Source organism: Polypterus senegalus, chromosome 6 (assembly GCF_016835505.1).
Source record: "Polypterus senegalus isolate Bchr_013 chromosome 6, ASM1683550v1, whole genome shotgun sequence".
Taxonomy (NCBI): domain Eukaryota; kingdom Metazoa; phylum Chordata; class Cladistia; order Polypteriformes; family Polypteridae; genus Polypterus; species Polypterus senegalus.
Genome location: NC_053159.1, coordinates 29,005,211 through 29,025,873, shown reverse-complemented (window position 1 = coordinate 29,025,873; position 20,663 = coordinate 29,005,211). Strand labels below are relative to the sequence as shown.

At 37.7% G+C, this 20,663-nt stretch overlaps 1 protein-coding gene across 5 annotated transcripts in view; it reads left to right on the top strand.

The window, feature by feature from the left end:
* The first annotated feature begins 1,116 nt into the window (after window positions 1-1,116).
* LOC120530911 (ephrin type-B receptor 2) overlaps window positions 1,117-20,663 on the top strand; it is a 478,580-nt gene continuing 459,033 nt past the window's right edge. For all 5 annotated transcript variants that reach the window (XM_039755704.1, XM_039755705.1, XM_039755703.1 and 2 more), the window contains exon 1: window positions 1,117-1,286. In XM_039755704.1, coding sequence (XP_039611638.1) covers window positions 1,235-1,286 — 52 coding nt within the window. In that variant the 5' untranslated portion in view covers window positions 1,117-1,234. The remainder of the gene's footprint in view (window positions 1,287-20,663) is intronic.

Below are 20,663 nucleotides of genomic sequence, written 5' to 3'. Positions count from 1 at the left end.
TGCAAATAATACATACATATAAAATGTATTAGTTCTCTCTCTCTCTATATATATACCGATTTAGATGCATGTAAACATACATATCTAAATCAGTGTGTGTGTATATATATATATATATATATATATATATATATATACATACATACATACATGATATATATACACACGCACACTCATATTATATATATATAGTATATTTAAATACATATCCTGTATACATAGCTTAACGCATGTTTTTATTCAGGGTCGTCTGGTGTGACTATTGAACATATGTAGAGACCAGGAAAATTAACATTACAGACATTAAAACGCCACGCTTATAAAACACACCTATCTATCTATCTATCTATCTATCTATCTATCTATCTATCTATCTATCTATCTATCTATCTATCTATCAAAATAAAATGTATTGCAAAAACACAATGTAGTATTTATCTGTCTATGTTAGCAAAACATTTTTAAATTTCTGAACTAATCGAACACAAAAATGTTCCAGATTATACTTTTAGGCGGTTTGCTATTTAGGACGTTCATTAGAAAAAGCAGAATCAAATAATTTATTGTTAATATGGAAAATCCTGAGTGTTATATTTTTTCAAGTTTGTTTTTTTTTTTGGCACACTTGTTTTAGAAGTGATTTGTTGGATAATTTCAATCTTTGTCACATAGATAAGAATATTAAACACAGTCGCTATACGTTAATAGCGCTATTTAGGATGCTTTATAAAATAAATAAATATAAATAACGACAATATAACCGTCTTCTGAGTAAAAGCAAGGATTAGTTTAGAAAAAAGAGAACGAAAGAAAAAAATTCACGGCTTTATGTGCTTGATTGATAGAAGAATAAAAAATTCTGAACTAGGGGGTTGACGCCGAAGTGTAGCGTGAGCGAATATAAAAAGCGATCTTTGAAATGTTTTCTAACATTAATGTATATTTTTTTTCTTGTTAGAGATGCATTCTTAATAGGGTGCATGCATTATGAACTTTGTTAAAAAGAAATAAGCTTGACAGGAGCGGCGACGCCCCCCGAGAGTTTTACCTTTTGGTATCTTCCAAACTTCGCTTAGATTTTTGTTCTGTTTCATGGGATCTGGTTCATTCTGTTCTCAGTAAAGGATTGTGTGTTTGCAGCTCAGCTACTGCTTTCAATGGCTTTTCGGACGTATTATCATTGAATGCCTGGGCTTTTGAATATATTTTTTCTGCTGAAAAATCCATCGCAATAATGGATATCTTGTGGATTTTTTGGATAGTACCGACGGTATGGGCAGTAGAAGGTAAGTGAGATTCATTGTCTCCGTAAAGCCACTCAAAAATGTGCGGTGTGTGAGCTTTGTACGTGTGTGTGACAGACGCATTTAACCGCGCGCAGCGTGTAGAGCTTGGAATGTCGGTGCTAGGAAAGGTGTTCGCCGACGCAGAGCATCCCTCCAGCGTGCCCTGTCCATTCCTAGTTGCGACGCTGGGGATTCGTCTGTATTGTGTGCTGGAAAATCGCGCCTAGCTCTTTATGTCAATTATATGCTCATAGTGTGCTTGCTGCAGGGTTTCTACACCTTTTGTGATTTGTCGCAAAAACGCACACATTTTATAAAATAATTATTATCCAGTAAGAAAGACGTTCTTTCGATATGGTAATTAATTGTCACTTTCATGGTGATATTGTACAGCATTTACTTTTCCAGCTATTTTCGCTGAATGAAACATGCCCATTTTTATTATCACACTGAATAAACCTTGTTTTTATCAGCCTCTGTTCTGCAGCTAAACCCACACGTGTGACTCCATATGCTGTAATATATAGATCAATATATTTATATATATATATATATATATATATATATATATATATATATATATATATATATGAGATTACGTTAGATTGTCCAAGAATGATGTGTCTTTAATCGTATTGGTATTGAAAAAAGCAAAACCTGTCTTTTCGCTTTTTATTTGTAGGCGCGTGGATGCCCAATTGATAATCACAGGCTCTCGATGGTGGCTCTAGGTTTCCACGAGAGAGATTTGAGTGAAGCCGAGTGCTTAGGCAAGCGCGTGGAAAACGAATGCATAAATTTCATTTATGCAGGGATAGATTGTGCAAAGTCCGACTGTATTTTTTGGGGGTCGTTTGCGCTCTTCGCTAGTTGTACGGTGTTGCGCTTTACCATTTGCAGTGGATCGTTCATGGGCGGTGTGTCGTACCGTAATTGCCAACAATAATTTTCCAAGTTAAAGTCTTTGTCTGTCAGGTTGAGTTTACGACGAAATCCTTATGCCAGAAAACAACCTTGAACGCGTGGAATTAATCACACGTGAAACAGTTTAGGCCGAGCTACCCAAATATCAACTAGTGTGGTTTTGAAATCCATATTTAAAGCGTGATTTTTTGAACATTGAACTAAAGATGAGAAAGACAAAGAGTACGGAGGCATCATCTGACAGGTCGCTTCAGTATTCTGATAAGTGGTGTGATTACTGACGAGGGTCTTAATAATAATAATAATAATAAGCAATTCCATTAGCACTCATTATTATTATAATTACAGATATAAAAAATAATAATAATACTAATAATAAAAACGGCAACAGGTTCAATTAATTTTATATATTTGGGTTGGGTAACCATTTATTTTCAGCAGACTTACATTTCTTATGCCAGCCTTTTGGCTCTTGATATTAGTAAGTGTGAACAGAAATTAAATTTGTAACTAGCTAGTTGCACTTTTCAATTCCACGTTTGTGCTCCTTTCTGTTGTCTGTGGCGGAGCTGACTGCTGCACCTCAAAATCCTGCCTTTGGACAACTGACTAGGCCAAAGTGCCAGTTTCTGAACCCTTCTCAATACTGTGTGTTAATTCTTGCCATTTGGTGTGTGTGAGTACGTTACAAAGCATAGCATGTCTGGGGACTTGGTTATGGTTTTGTTGTTTGCCAGGCATTTTTGTTTTTGTAAAATCTTTGGAGGTGAAGATGGGACAGAGAAATATAGCATTTACCAAAGCTTTACCACTGAGACATGTTATCGTGAGAGGAGGTGTTTGGATTGCGTGTCACTTCCATAAGCATGTGACTGATTATCTGCGATTTAATTAATATTTTCAAAACAACCTAATTAAGAAGTGATTCCATTCACCTTTTCATTTTTTTTGCTCTGTCAAAACCTATGGTAATGAATCTTTTTATGAGAGCTGAGCCATTTATTTACCTTGCTTGTCTTTGGCTGGAATATTCTAATCACTTGATGTCAGCTCATAAGATGAATACAATGCAGTCCAAATCCATTGTAAGCAGTCTGTAAATTTAGAGAAAGAGAGAGGGAGAGTAAGAGGGATTCTTTGTCAGCCGAGGAGTTTCTTTGTATGTGCACTGAAGGCTGTCCCTTTGACAGGATGGAGGACATTTTACCTACGAAAAGGAAAGTTCAGATAAAACAGTAGAAATAAGGTGAAGCATTTTTTTACTTCAGTACCCACTATTACCTCTTATAAGGCTGACTCTGTTTTATTTTTTATTTGGTGCTGAATTTTGTGAAACTTATTTTCGTGGAACACATTATTATACCAATAGAAATCGCTTTCATTACATAGGTAAAAAAAGAAAAAAACAACAAAAAAGGTCTGCCCATTTATTGTGTTAAAGGTCACAGTCCCTTAAAGGTGTGAAGGTCATAAATCAAGGCATTTGCCTCTGCTCAGTAGCCAACACGCAGGTTTCTCTTTGAAGTATAAAGATTTGACACTTGGTGTGAAAGTAGTAAATTTATCATATGGCCCATTCATAAACGATGAGTTAAACCTGGTAGCTTAATAGCTCAAAACAAAAAAAAGGAAAAATAAAACAATAAAAGTAAAATTGGATCCTAATTGAAATTTGGAGTTAGTCAAGTAACAAAGGACATTCTTTTGCAAATTCAGTTCAAATGTTTTCACTCCCAGAGGTGGCCCATTTAACGTGAAGGCCCAGCCCTGTAGGTTCAATCCCCTTTGTACTCTGCAGTTTGTCCATTTGCTGGTTGCGCCAGGCTCCATGTATCTGAACAAATTCCATGGACGTGGCACTCCTGGAGTGGGCACCAGTTCCAAAATGTGTTCTTTTTGTTTTTTTTTATTCATTACAGAACACACATGCAAGCCTAGAATGATACATTCTGAGGTAACAACTCCATAGTTTTTGTAGTTTGAATTTTTTTTTTTTTATCGGATTGATAGACAATACTAGGATAGAAATTTAATAATGCGGAATTTTTTCGTTTGCACAATGGTTCATGCAAATAAAGGAAAAACTTGAAACTGATACAGATTGGTTGTGTGAGAGACTTGGCTTTTCCGGGTAGAGCCTGGGTATATAATCTTTCTGTTGTCTAGAATAGTTCTTTCCTTGTTTACATTTGTGCTATTCATGAGATGCATTTATGTGAGATGTACACTATTTAATAAACTAAGGGAACTCCTGATTTATTCTCAGTCTGAGCTGCCAAACGCCAGACATCAGTGTGATGTGAATTATATATAAATATTCTGAAGCAGAACTAACTAAATCCATTCTCCCGTCTGCCCACTGGTTTCTGACCACCAGTTTTAACTGAAAAGCAGCAGCCCTCTTAAGGATCCAAATATTCGCCATTAAATGTCATTAGAGCTGAATGTATTTCACAAAATATATTTATATCGAGACTAAATTCTGTGCTAATTTTCACTTTGAAAATGTAATGGAATTTTATGGCTATAATAATGAATTTAAAATTCAAAGTTATAGTGCATTAAGTGCACATTCGTATGATTATAAGACATTGACTGCTGTGGTCGAGATTCTTCAAGGCGTTTCCTTTCCATATGCTGGGAACGTTCAGGATCTGTAAACCTAAAGCCAATTTATATTTTTCATGATGCTTCAATGCCCAGTAAAGCCGATTTGTACTTGTTTTATTTAAAAAAAAAAATAAAAGATAGTTTTGAACAACAGCCTTTAGCAAAATTCTGCTGTCTTGATGTGATGGTCTTGCCATTTTCTTTCTTGTATCACCCCAGTAGCTCAACCAATAAATTCCCGGTACTGCACTACGTATAAAAATGTAGAGTTGAAAAAGAGGTCAGTGCCGCTGTAACCTAAAAAAACAAGTACAGAAATCAGTGGGGGCGGGGGTGGCAGACATTTTGGGTCCATGTCATCTAGTGCGCCTTTACTTGGCCAGTAAGCCGCCTTACATTTACTTGATGGCGTCATATTCCTTTTTTTTTGGCGGATTTTAAAATCAATTTGTATTTCGTGGTTTGATTTGGGTGCGAAATGTGTTATTTTCAGCGCCGGGACTGATGGAATCATTTAATTTAGAGAATTTATGAGTTAACACCTTCATAGCTTGTCAGATAATTTATGCATAAACTTGCATCAGATCGTAAACATTACAGAAATATTAAAGGAATCCTGTGGCTGTATTTGGATCGGAACTTTTGGTTTATTTGTAGAAGGTCTTATCTTTTGTGATTTGATGTCAAAATATGTATGTGTTTTAAATTTGGAACATTTAGTATTTTCTGATTTTTCTCAAGTCCCCTAATATTTTCTCTTCAAGGACAGCTGTATCGAAACATGGATATTTACATGTGTTTTGTGTGCTGTCTGAAAAAGAAATGCTTCTAATTTGGGTTGATTACATTTTTTTTTTTATTTTATAAATTTCACAGCTCCGTCTTTTTATTATGCATATAATATGGATTACAAAATGCTCTTCAGATTATTTTTGTTAACCCATTTTAATAATTCAAAGAATACTTGAACAAAAAATTTCAGGAAGCGTTCTCAGACACCATTTAGATAAAAATGTTTATTTTTGCTCGAGTGTGTATTGAAAACTTTTACAAGCGCATTGTTAATATTCAGAAATAGTGATGCGTGTTGTTTGTAAAAGCAAAGTAAATATTTACACATGTATGTGTAAATATATAAATTTAGCCAGAGTGAATGTAGTTTATCTCTCCTCAAACAAGACATGATGTGTCATGACAAGTATGATTTCTAGAAATTTCCTTATATTAATAGCAATTATATATTTAGAGTTGGCCACATGCATGAGTTAAAGTATTTATCATCATCAGAGACAAAAAAAATACTGTTTCTTAGGAACTCATTTCATTACTATAACTGACATTAAGACCTAAAATTAGAAGTGCAATCTAAGATCGACAGACACCATTTCTGTTCTGTCTTTGTTTCATCCAATAAAGTGTAAACTTGTCAACGAGTACCATTAATTTGTAATCACATAAATGTCTTTGTGTGAGCTGATATTCCTCTGTGAACACTTTTAGTTCACCTCATATTTCCCAGTTGATGTAAAAAAGTGTAATTTCAATTAATATTTAATAATTATTAAATAACAAGTTACACAAGGCATTCTTTAGGTAGTGTGATCTGGTGGCCATGGCAGTGGAATATGAATCCTGAGGTTGGTGGTCCAGGTCACATCTTTGGCTCACTGTGTAATCCTGAACAAGTCACTCATCTTCCCTGTGTTCCATCTGGAAAAATTATTTAAAAACAATTATCCTGTATCATTGTAACTATAAAAGCATTTTAGGATTGTGTTTCACTATAGAAAAGTGCAATGCAAAAAAAAATATGTACATACTTACCCCACAATAGGCATAAATGGATAATTACATGACTCCCATATATACATACATAAATGCAAATTATTTGATTGCAAGAAAACTTTTAACAGTTTTGGGGTATGAGAAATGTCTGAGGAGTTTGAATCTGAGACAGAGTGTAGCCTAAAGACTTGCACATAAGTCAATAAGAGACATGATTGCCTGTTTAGTCCCTATTACTGATTCATGCCCTGACCCACAGAAAGACACTTTAACATTTCCTGTAGTCCTCGCGAAGGAAAATAAAAACATTTGGCTTGTTCACCTGTTTTTAATTTTTTTTCAACAAATATGTGTAGAAGAAACATAATTATTGAAGTGATAGGGAAAGATTCAGAGTCTAAAAAAATTTCATCTTTGTATTTTTTCTTCTTTTTAATGTTTTTTTTTTCTTTACACAGTATTGACAATAAATTTAAATTACCTATCTATCTATCTATCTATCTATCTATCTATCTATCTATCTATCTATCTATCTATCTATCATACGGTGTCCTTCATATCCATCTTTTGCACTGCTTCATTTATTTATATGAATAATAATCAATCCATTCATTTTCTAAATTTAGCTGCTTTGGACACTAGATAAGAACCAAGTCTGGAAATCTCCCCAGAGCATACTCCCACAGTCACATCCACATGGGGCCGATACATTCAGTTAACTTTACTGCCATTACATCTTACGGTATAATGAAGGTATTTGTTACTAGTCCCACTGGAGAGGAAACCTGTAGCAGCAGTATAATTCACGGAACATATAATAATAATAATAGTAATTGTATTAATAGTACCAACACAAACTTAGAAAAAAGATAACAGTAAAAGCAAATAATAATATAAATACAATAATAATGTGCTCCAGTTCCTTACAACCCTGAATTGGATTTGAAAATGAATGGATGTACTATTATTATTATTTTTTATTATTTTTATTATTATTTGGTCTCATTTTAAAAAAAATTTTAATTTTCTGAAACTTATTTAATTTTTTAGAGCTTCCTTAAATGTTGGTGAATTTATGTTAGACATTCACAGTCCCCTAATGCCACACAAGACTTATTTTTTTATCAAATTTTTTTAACTTTTTAAACTTATGTCATTTTGTAAAACTTCCTTAAATATTGGTGACTTTTTGTGTTAGACATTCACAGTCATCTGATTTTTTTTTTTTTTCAAAATAAACAAGATTAGGTTTCTGCTGAGATTCTTGTCCTGCTGTGTATACATATGCAGGCACACACATTGTATTGTATGTGTGAGGAAAGCTGGGTGTATTTGCGTGCATATCAGATGTATTTATTATAATATATGACTAATAAAATGTGTTTCTACAGTAACTACTTTGAAATATGTGCTGTAATATCATAAAGTAATAATGGACACTTTATTCGTGAATGGAAATATTTAATGTATGGTAATATATACCGATTTTTCTTCTATGCCACACAGCACAAATCCTTTTATCTTTTCATCTCTCTACATCTGTGTGTATGTTATGCATATTTTGACAGATAACGGCCAAGCCGCTTGCTTATTGATTCAAGCAGATGCTTTCTATTGCGCTTTTAAAGAAATACAAATGCAAGGACGGCGGGGCCATTCACTTTTTTTTTCACCTTTTGTTTTCCTTCTGATTTCATGTAAAATTCCTCATGATTGGGTTACTTACTCCCCAGAATTTGCCATTTCTGTGGTAAACTATAGTACATCATTTTGAATTATATGAGAAAAAAAGGACATTCAAAATGGCTTTCTGTTTCTGTTGGGACATTTGGTTTAATACATTCTGAAGATCCTGCTTTAATTTTACAAAGCTGCCTCTTTGTAACACAGTCTGATCATATTCGTATGGAGTAACACGTTTGATACCCAAGGTGTTTTATTGCTTCTTGAAGACAGACAACAGAAGATGTTTATTACACATTTTCAGTTGAATTACCACTGATTTATGTGTTTTGTCATGTTGAGAGTCCGCTGTGTTGTGTTTGATGTTTCCTTAAAAATAAAAAAAAACTGAAAGTGTGTTTCAGTTGTATCTGTGTAAATGTTTTAGGCAGAATGCTGTAGGCAGTGAGGAGTAATAAATTAAAAGAGAAATAATGAGTAGGTTTGAATTGGTTGCCATTTGATTTTGATGTCTGTGGCCACGGCTGACTTGCTGAGACATCAGCGACTCGCTCGGTGGAAGTGAAGTTGAATGTTGGGATGGAAATTCAAATGCCACGTTGGCTTCTCCACTGGTTTGGGTTTTCATACCAATCTTCCAGATGAAGTCAGGAGTTTTTGAAGTGATTTCTCTGTCTCTCTCTTTCTCTCTTTCTGTTTTTTTTTTCTGACTCAAATAAAGAGGCTGTTACTGTTAGAAGCTGTTACTTTTTAGCAATACAGCTGACTGTGCCACCAGATTTCCCAGGTGTGTTGTTCCTGGTTTCTTTCTGTCTAATTTCATTGCTGGATGTCATAATGAGCTAACAATGTGAGAAACATATTGGTCCAGTCCATTTCTTCCCAAAATCTTTTATTTTTAAACAAATTAACAGATCGTGCATATATGCTTTTTAATCATTATTCTGAAATGCAAAATGGGAGAAAGCATGTAGTAAGCTATACAAAAATTAAATATAGCTATCCCTAAAAACAAGTACAACAAATGTGAGAACATAAGAAAATTACTCGGGTAAATGAAATTTATGAAGTTCAGTTTGTGAAGTCATAGCCTAAATAATAAATTTAGTACAAAGATTCACACAACAGCAAAAAGTGGTTTGCATGCAGAGTATTGCTTAGGCAACTCTGTGTGTTTATTTAATAGAGCAGCTTTACACTCTTCCAAAATAATCATTCATTTTCTGAACCAGTAGAGCCTGGCATGGGAAGGAGTGTAGTTTGGCAGCTTGAAAGGGATGCCAGTCCACTGAAGTCCTCTTTCATGGAAGGAGAATTTTGAGGCGTCAGTCAGTCTAACCAGACATCTTTGGGATGTGGAAGGAATCCATCAATTCTGCTGTAACAACAGTAGTTAATAGTAGTACATTTTTTTTTTTGCGGAGATTTTAATCATATCAAATAAGAGTCGGTTATAGGTTAAATTAGATTACATTAGATTAGATAAACTTTATTAATCCCAAAGTGAAATTTAAATTCATACAACAACAGAAACCTAAAAAACAAGAATACAGACTGTCAGGATAAATAATAGTCAGTCAACCAATCGGTCAATAAATCTTCAGTCCATTTGAGAAATTTGCTTGCTTTTGAAGCAGTGGATCAGAATAACAGACAAACAAAAAGTCTAGATGTGTAGGTAGACAAACTTGACTCTTATTTCATTAAAAAAGGACTTCTTTGCTTTTACCCATTCCTGCTTTGCATTACTAGTTGGAGCCACCAGGTGGCAGCACCTTGGTGTGATTCTTAGTGTGTTTCATGGCAATCCTACTCTATGGACTTGAAGACTCAGTGAACATCTTGTTTCCTGTCCCCTCAGAGACTAAAGCCACAGGTGCAGGTGTGAAAATGTTATCAAAAGATCTTTGTATTTTGGAGAGTGGCATGCTTGGAATGATCTCCTAAGATATCAGTGGACAATGAAGTGCCTGTTTGGGGACTTTTGTTTTTTTGTTTTTGGAGAGGCCATTGTCAGTAGGACACCATTGAATAATTTGACCCACTTTCTTTGCTCCTGTTGGACTCCATTCATCAGCCATCTGATGGTTATAAGGCTGTGCACTCTCATGCCAGGTGGCGTAACCCCTTACGTGGAGCATCTGAGGCATTCTTGAATTTGCATTTTAATTATTAAAGCCTGAGGATATTGCAGAACTATATATAACCAAATTCTGATCTCCAGAAGTTGCTCAGCGTTGTGGGGAAATTATTCCAGTCATTTATAAACAGAAAAGTCAGTGAATTTATTTACATATTATGTGAAAAGCACTAAATAAAGAAAATATTAACCAATGCACTAATTTGCTTTGATAGGGTTATATAAAGCACTATATATTCTTCATGATGGTATTATGCCAGTAACTTTATTCAGGTACTGTTATGTGAAAGGTACTACCTAAGAAAAAGATTAACAAATAGACTAATTTTGCCCCACTTGGACTGGCGCCCTGTCCAAAGTTTGTTCCTGCCTTATGCCATATGCCAACAGGCATCCCATGCGACCCTTTTCAGGACTATGCAGGTTAGCAAATAGCTGACTGGTTGACTAATTATGTAAGGTGCTTTCACATTGTTCTAGAAGACACTTTACAAAGTAAAATGTAATTGGTGGAGTTTTTTAGCATTGCTTTCCATAATAGTGAAATTATTTAACAATGTTCTTAGTAGTATAATGTAAAATATGAGTTTTTACTTAGTTAAATATGAAAACATGAATGAAATGGTTTTGTATGCCACCCCACCTCCACCAATTGTTTTCCCGCCATGTTCGGGGATCCTAGTGCTACTGGATGAGCCTGTAGGGTAGAGCCTGAGATAGGTCTACATAGTTGGAGTTATTTTGTTTATTTGTTCCTGCTTTTCCGACTGTTCAGCAGAAATTCAAGCCGTCTGCGATTCTCCTTTCCCTGTAAAGTCCTTCTTTATGTGTTTTTTGAGGGGGTCACTTCAGGCCTTCTCAAGGGTCAGCTCCACCACCTGGAGAACACTGCACTGATTGAGCTCCTTTCTGCCCTTGGAGACACACTCTTGGCAGGTGGAAGCCGAGCTGTTTTCTCTCCGCCGGCGAAAGAACCCTTCTATTCATAGCGAGAGGAGCGGCCCTGCCGGCTGTATGTGTGCTTAGCTGCCAGGATATGTGGACTTGCGTCCAGCAGAAGAGTCTGTTTCTCATTGCCTTGCTATCGGGCCACGTTCAAGCTTTAGCTTTCCTGACCAAATCCAAATAGTTGGCAGACAGAGGCTGATTTCCTCAGTGCACCTTTGTCTGTTTTCAGTTAAATTGTATCTACAGTTTGTGTACTTTTACTCTTTTCGGTTGCCTTTTTTAGCTGATAGGCCTGAGGACGACCTTAGCTCCCATTGCTCACATTTGGATTGGTCAGCTGAGGTCAGTGTTTACCAAGCCTTGAGCCTTTGACGGGTGTAGAAGAGATCAATGGAGGTGCCCTGTTGTATACTTTCTCTTTGTGAGCCCTGCCATTCTAACACACCCTGCAGTAAGGCTGGCATCAGATCTTGCGTGACTCCTCTCAGCAACAGCAGAGCTCTGCCACAGTCCCCAAGAGAGCAGCATTGACAAGGAGCCTTTAGGATTTCCACTGAGTGCTTTGATGCCAAGGGATAGGCTTTCCAAAAAAGTAAAATTACTCGAATCCTGGAGTTGCTGCGTGCTTGGCCAAATCAGTACTTAATTAGAGAAGCAAAGTGCAGCAAGATGTGTTTTTTTGCATATAACGCCTTCCATTGTACACTAAGTTACAGCTTGTTCAATACTACAGAACCCTCAGTTAAATTAACCAACTAGTCATTTGGAAAATGTATTTTTCTCTAAAGAGGTAGCAAGAACCAACCATTTCAGGTTGTTTCTCCCCCCAGCCTGTGCAGAGGTTTGCCTGCTGGACAGATGAAAGTATAAATGCCAGTCTTAAACATCTTTCTCTCAGAGCTCTCTGCTGGAGCTATGACACAGAAGCGTTGTCAGCAGCTCCCCAGCGGTAAGGCTCAGTATGTGCTCGTGGCTTAAAAAAGACTGTCTGTATGTCAGTCAGTACGCTGTCCTTTGTATTTGGAAACCTCAGAAGTAAGTACCCAGAGGTGCTCAGCTATGCCACAAGAGATGTGCAAAAAAAAAAAAAAAAGTAATAATAAAACCCAGCAGATTCCATATTTGGAGCTGATGATTGGATGGATTCATTGTAGCTGCTGGCTGATTGGAGCAACCACCAACCCTGACATCTTAAGACATGGAACATTCCAGCCTGGTGGAGTCTGTGGAGCCTTTTTACTGTCACTGTCCTTTCCACCAAAGCAGTGCAAGGTTCTGGGTTAGTATAAGTGGGAGTGGCAGGATGTGTTGGGGTGTTTCATTGCATGCCCGATCTCTGAATTTGTATCCACTCAGCAATTCTGTTGTATTCTTTGTAGGCTTTCACACTTTTAACATTTTTCTAATATAATAATACTTAACTTAATTTTACTATAATTGTAATCGGCGCCGTGAGATGAGTGGTGTGTCTTGTCATCAGTTGTTTGGAAATGGTTATTTTAGCACGGGTGGCACATAACTTTAAGGACCTGGGTTCATTGAAATTTGGATTAAATCAGATTAGATACACTTTATTAATCCCATGGGGAAATTCAGATTTCCACTCAAATCTGAAAGACTTCCATTTTAAACAATCTGGTGACTGTAAAATAGTTTGATTTGAGGGCATAGGGGTTAAATGTATGAGATTGCCCTACAGTGTATTGGCATCCCATTCAGGGTTGGTTCGTGCCTTGTTTTGGATGCTGCTATGATGGTCTGCAGTCCTCTGTGGCCCTGGAAAGAAATAAAGGAATAAATAAAATGAATACTTTTGAAAAATGTAGTCATAGTGTTATCCCAATGAAGATTTATACTACAGAAGTTAAAAATGCAGTAATCTCAAACCCATTTACCAGTTGCAGAGTCAGTGTCGACAACGTCAGGAACCTGCTGAAGAACCAGCCATAAGCTAGTATTTTGTAAATAACTATTTGAAATTTCCAAGCAGCTGAACAAGAGCGACACATCGCTGCAGCAGACAGCTTTTATGCCTCACAATGTATACTTTTCAATAATTTTTGTATAGCGCTCTTCATTTAGTGCAGGCTCAGAGTGTTGTTGCAAGTTCACAGGCAAAATACAATTACAGACTTTACAAATTGCTGATGATGTGACAAATGCACATACAGTTACAGATCTTTCACTAGTGCATCTTTCTTTTAGGCACTTGTATGCCCTTCAGATACAACCCTTTGTTTCCTTCACCACCTTAAAGACAGGTTGCAGAGTCAAGCAGCAGCTTTCTTTTGCCCATTGTGCAAGTGTGTGCTCTTCTTCTTGTCGCTACACCAGTTGCCATCTGGATAGTGTCCAGATACTTGTGATCTTAAACTGGATGTTTAGGTTATGAGATAGAGTGATAAGCAGTAATTAATGTTTAATGTGTACCGTATCATGTCCATCCATCCTTTAGAGACGCCAGTTAGTCCTGTTCAGTGTTGTGCATTTCTCAACAAGACAGGAAATGAATCCTGGATGGGTGGCAGTCCATTGCTGGAGTACTTTTGAATTGACAACTCACTGAGTCTATTCATCTTGAGGAATTGATTGAAAAAAACTGAGTACCGTGAAGAAATAAAAGCAGCTATGGGAGAAATGTACAAAGTCTTCACAGACAATGGCCAGGCTGGCATTCCAACTCAGAGGAGGCACCAGCCCTAACCAATGCACCACCGTACTGCCCATAGCATACCACAGTGACATCTGTTCTTAGATTTAATCAGTGCTGAGCCTTAAACCCTGAAAACATGGTGAACCATTCCAAAACGTGAATATGGTAAGAGGTAGCACTTCAGTTTTTCCGTTTAGTTTAAATATTAGCTTGATAGCTACAGAAGCAAAATAAAGTGAACAAGGCAGAATGTTTACTTTCAAAGCAGTTTTGTCCCGTGTTACTTGAAGAACGATCAGAAATATAAAGATTAAAAAAAAACACAAATCTGGAATTGGCATTTTCCTTATTTCTCTTTACAAGTCCTAGTAGACCTGACTCAAAGTCCAGATGTTTTTCGACCTTGCTGTTGGCAGTGGAGGTGGGCCATGACGTACAGGAATCTAGTTTTGGGAGTTAAACGAGACCAGTGGACATGAGCACAACTCTTTGTGTTTATTGATTTATTTTTTATTAGGTACATATGAATTTTCATTTATTAAAAAGCTGGCACTTCCTCCCTGTAAGAACGAAACAGTGGTGGTCTTCTTACATGCACCAGCTACACTGCATCCAGGTTCTTAATTGGGGATTTCATGAAAAGAGATTAAACCTCCCTGTTCCCTAATATACAGTTGGTGAGGTATACTTTTTTCCTCATAATTATACAGACTTTTATATTTATTAGAGGAAAAATCAAATATGTAAAGCTCTTTATATGTAGAGTGAGTGCGTCTTTGGATGAAGTATAACCATGAGGTTGAAAGTGATTTGCTACAGGCAGTAATCCATTAGTTACAGATTAAATCTGAAGGTCAGTTTTCTTTTCTTTTCAGAGTCCAGCTGTGTTTAAATACACAAAGCAGCACACACACACACACACACACACACACACACACACACACACAAACACAAATACAGATGTGCCCCCATGCCTCTATTCTCATACCTGTGCAGATTTCTCCTTTGCTCTGTTTTTTTTTTTTTCTTGTATGAAGTCCTCCTTATGCACACAGCCAATTTTGCACAGTTATAGTATATTGCTGTTGTGTCCAGCACAGAGACGTGGGTTCAACTGCTAGCTGTGTGAAGTGTGCACATTCTCTGCATGTTTATGTGGGTTTTCCCCTGAGAATTCTGACTCTTGTCAAATATGCTTAGGTCAAGTGACAACTGTAAATTGGCTTTGTGACTGGTGACAAACTGCATTGACCACCTTGCTGAATATTTGGGCCCCAGCTGGGTAAAACCCTTTTTAATGCACAACCATAAAATAAGTGGTGCACAACAGCACAACATGAAAGTCAGTTGCCATATATCAAAAATAGTGCTCGCCTCTATCAAAGCGTGTTGCAGGAAACTGCATTGTCTTTAGACTTCAGGTTCCAAATAGACGCCTCCTTCTGGTTGGCCTACCTTTTTTATAGCACCAGGTTTGAAAGGGACAGGGCTTGTTTTGAAAGTCCTAGGTGTCCCCCATGCTGTGGGTAAATGACAAGAATGTGTAAGCAACAGCTCCCCATTTCTGCCTGGAGTGGTCTCGCTTACCTTAATAGAGTACTAAAGGTGATCCTTAAGCTCACAAGCGTGAGAGCCCATTGCTTATGAAAGGGCAAGTTAATGGACTGCCATGCTCCTTCTGCTGCTCTTGTTCCACATAGATCCAAGTCTGTATGTAATTGGATGTTATGTCTAAAAGTAAAAGTAAATAGCAAATAGACATGAATTACTGTTGCCGGGATAAAAAGTTATGGTTGAGCGTTTCACAAATTGGCATAACATGGCAGTATTGTATTTGTTCCTAGAGTTCATTACAGTTTAGTTGTAGTGCTGTGTTGTTCAATGGAGCAGCTTTATTTAGTTATATTCTTTATTTTGTATGGCATCATCCCTTGATAGTGCAGTATTGGTGAGGCCTCATGGATTCAGCATCCTGGGCTTGAATCTTGTGCTCAAATGTTATCCATGTGGAGTTTGCATGTTTTTCCTGTATTATCTTGTTTTTTTTTCTCTGGCTAATCGAGGTTTGCTTCCACAACCCCAAACACATGTGGCTGAATTTATTTGACGGTTACCGATTATCCGCAATGTGAACTTGTTTACACTGTGATGGACTGGCACCCTGTTCATTCTTCTTTTTATACTTTTCGGATTGTCTGGAGCCACCTCCAACCTTGAATCGGATTAGGTGGGCTAGAGAAAATTATGAAGTTGTATCATCACAAGCTTAGTTCTAAGGAAAACAACATTACAATAAACAAGCAAATAAACTGTGCAATATAAACAACATAGCAAATCCAGACAAATATGCAGTACTGAGAGATGCTTGGAGGAATTCATAAGTATAAATGACTGATTTGTAACAGCACTTTTTTCTGGAGTTTGCAAGTTCTCCCTGTGTGTATGTGTGTGCGTGTGCGTGTGTGTTTTTCTCTAATATCTCAAACATATCCATCCATCCATTATCCAAGCCACTATATCCTAACTACCGGGTCACAGGGGTCTGCTGGAGCCAATCCCAGCCAGCACAGGGCGCAAGGAAGGAAACAAACCCCGGGCAGGGCGCCAGCCCACCGCAGATCCCAAACACATGTTGAATTGAAATTGACCCAGTACAAGTCAATGTGGTTGTGGGCCCTATGATGGACTGGCACCTGATAAGTTTTGCTTCCAGCCTTGTGCTCAGTGCTACAGGTATGCTTGAAAATGAATGGAAGAATTAACCAACCAAAGGGAGTTATTCAAAAAAGCAACTCAGCACCTTTTCTTGAAGAGAAGCTACAGACAGTGACTACATTAGAAGGTGCACCATTGTGCCACTGACACTATTTTATGTTTTATTATATTCTGCTCAGCATAGTGCTATTGCCTCATGGATTGTGGTTTCAAATCTGGTTCCTGGTCTTTGTCAGTGTAGAGTTTATAAATTCTCCCTGTTATGTCCCGGGTATCACTGCAGTTGTAGAGACTGATATTGTTATAATATCTAAGTGTAATAATGCAGCTGATCAACAAAGATACAAAGTGCAGCTAGCTGATAGCATGTCATTCACCTAGCACAAACTACTAAGTTAAAAAACACATCAAATACCTTCCTATATAAAGCAGGTCTTGTGCAGGTTTTCTTCTTGGTAGTGCAGTTTTCCTTCCATATCCAGTATCCATAAAGGTTAAAATCATGTTAGATATTTGTCACATGCTACTCCATTCTCAGTTTTTTCAGTGTCGTACTTTTTCCTCATAGAGCAGTGCCCTGCGTAATCTGGACGCTATATAGCGCCTGACCCGGCACAGACTGACACAGAGGCACTTACCAAATTAACAGAGGCTTTATTATATTCTTCAGCCGTGGGATACGTCTTCCCCGTGTCGCACAGCCCAACACAGTCTCAAAGCACAAATCACAAAAAGGAAAACGCCAAAAACACTCTTCTTGTCTACCACTCCTCCTCACCGAGCTTAGTTCTTCTCCTCCTCCTCCCCACTCTGGCTCTCCAGTGGTGGTGGCTGGCCCCTTTTATATCCCACTCGGAAACGTTCCAGGTGCTTGACCATCAAGTCCTAATTGTACTTCCGGGTGGGGCTGAAGACTCGTCCAGCTGGGCTGTTGACTCCATTTAGCTCCCCCTAGCGGCAATCCCAGCTCCCAGCCAGGCTGTGGAAGACTCCATCTTCCATGGAGCCAGGCGGGAGGCTGGAAAATCACTGTTGGTCCAGGAGGCTGCCACCAAGCATCCCGGGGGAGGTATTGAGCTGTCCATATTTGCTCCCCCGGAACATATACAGTAGGGGCGTCCTGGCCGGGCATGGGACCCAGCCGCCCATCACACCTGATATAAACCTGTCCTGAGTCCGCTATCCATATATATGTATACAGTTGGTGCATGCTTCCATCAAACAGGCAATAGCATTAGTGCATAGCAAAGGAATAAAACAATGCGTTGAACATTTTAAAGTAAAAGTCCTCTCACATTTCAGCTTTGCAAAGTGCCAGCATGGCTATAATTAGCCAATTACTGCTTTTCTGCTGCGCGGCCTTAGATATTTTTGTTTTCTTTCTTGAGAACCAATTTAACTCCATAATACAAGCAGTTATTCAATATGGGATGACAAGAAAATGGGTGACTCGATATGCCAAGATGGAATGTCATTCGTGGTTTAGAACGTACACAGGTGCAATTTAGTGCCACCAGCAATTCTTGGCATGTTTTTGTAGACAGTGAGCAAGAAAAGGAGTCCCCAGAGAAATCCCACACAGGTTCTGGAAAGGATTTGGCTCTAACCAGAGATCTTTTACAGCATACCGCAACACCAAACAGCACTGAATAATACAGTTTATTTTAAGAGGAATTTGGTTTTAACCCAAGATCTCTTACAGCAAACCAAATCAGTAACCAGCTCTGAGTTATGCAGGTTATTTTAAATTGAAACAACAACATGAAAAAAGCATTTTTTCAATAGTTTTTATCTATTGACCTGCAATCGATAGCAACAGCAGCAGCTTTTGTTTTTCCCAAAAATGCTTGTGGTGTGTAATTGTGTCAAAGAGTTTGAATTCGCTTAAGCTTTGGCATTTCTGATTACTTTAAAAATGTTTGCGCAAACATTTCTAGTTCCAGGCCTAAACAATGCAGCAGTGACTGGAGGCATTTGATTTGACATGTCTCCTGTTTGACTTTCTTGGCACTTCATGTTAAACTACTGGCTGGTAGCCTGGATGAGTTTCTCAATCATGAGATGCCTTTCATAGAAATGTTATCACAAGTGGTTTTGGACTTAGCCTTTACATGACACCTTTGATTGAGATCATCAATCCTCAGAGCGCTTTACAAGGCTGATTGAAAAAGTGAGCAATGTGGCTGATTAATTTTCCAAAGAAATGGGTGTTCCAGCAAAGCAGCATGAACTTGACACCTTAGGAATGCCAAAAAAAGAATGGTAGTGCACTTTAGAAGAAGAGATCTCCATGTTGTCTGCCATGATGACTTCGGTGAGCAAAAAAACACAGGGCTCTGCCTTATGGCTGGGGTGATTTTTTGAGATTGCTTGTCATGCAAAAATAAGAAACTGAGATTTCTGGAGAAAAACAAAAACACATATGCAGAGAAGAAGCATGGACATACAAAAGCTGGGGCATGGGGTTTAAACCAGGTGAGCTGAATATAACAGGCAGCACTATTTCACCCCTTCACAAGAAATAATATTTTAATATTACCTAGTACTGGAATAATTTTAGATAGATAGTGTGGTGAACTGAGGAATCACAAGTCTCAATTGGTAAATGTTGACTGCTGACCTTGTCATCCATGTTTACTTCAAACAAAGTAAATCAAAAGTACCAGGACTCAAGTTTGGGGGCAGTAAAGGAAATGCAAAGGAAAAGTAGCCAAAATCGGGCTTCAGCTTTCTTATTCTTTTCAGTCCTCTGCTGTGTTCTGCTCACTGAATGATCCCTCCTTCCATCAACCCTGTGACTTATAGAGGGGAGACTGAAAGGGTAGGAGTCTAGTGCCCTTGGTGTTGTGGAAGGAATAGGAGAGGACATGATTAGTGGCAGTGCCCCTTCTTGGCCTGGGGTATTTTCACATACCTTAGAGGAACCCTGAGGATGATCCTCAGGTGTGCATGCATGACAATAGATAGATAGGTAGATAGAGAGATAGATAGATAGATAGATAGATATGTGACATACTACATGTTTTATTTGTCCCATTTATGGAAGCTCAAGAAATATTGAAATGCTGTATAACAATTGTCAACAACAAACCTCCTTAACCAAACGCAAGAATTGCAAAAAAGGATGATAAACGTCTGTCTTGGTTAGTGATAAGAGAGAAGTTGCAGTAAGACATTATAAAGGCATTGATATGAAGGAGCCCTCATCCATTGGCTTAAAGTCCTAAATGCTAGTGTGTCAGAGAGAGGATGTGTAGCATTGTTCCTAATGGTCATCAGTTGTGTCGTCATTCTCTCTGCCACTGGTACCTCCATGGGGTCCAGAGTATATCCAAAAACTGATCCGGCCTTGTTAATTAGTTTATTAATTTAATAGGCCTCTTTTGAAGTGAAGTTAAGGATTCTGTTTTGAGTCTTGCAGATAACATGTCTTTTTTGGCAATAATAAATATATTAACTACTTATAGTAATGGAAAAACAGCAAGCACTATTTTAAAATATTCAAGTTTTGGATAGTACCAAGGATGCTCTTCACCACCACCTATTACTAAGAGCATGTCAGTCATTTTGTTCCTTAACACCTTCTCCTGTTTTCTCTGCCATTCTTAAACCTGTTGAAATTCAAATTCCATACTGTGTTCTCTAAATGTACCTTTAGGTCTACCAAACAAATTATCAGAGTGAACCACATAATCACACTGAACAAACTGGGGAAACATTCCTTTTAATTGCACACCCTGCCTTGGTGAAGATATTATGCTGCCTTTTAAAGTGAGATCACTATTTTAACAGTAATGTGTATACTGTAGGTCTATATGTATGTATATGGAAGTATTAGCGTGTTTAGAACTGTTCTTAGGTAATGTATCATTCTCCAACCCACTTCTTCCAACAGAAGGGTGTGAACGGGGGCAGCATT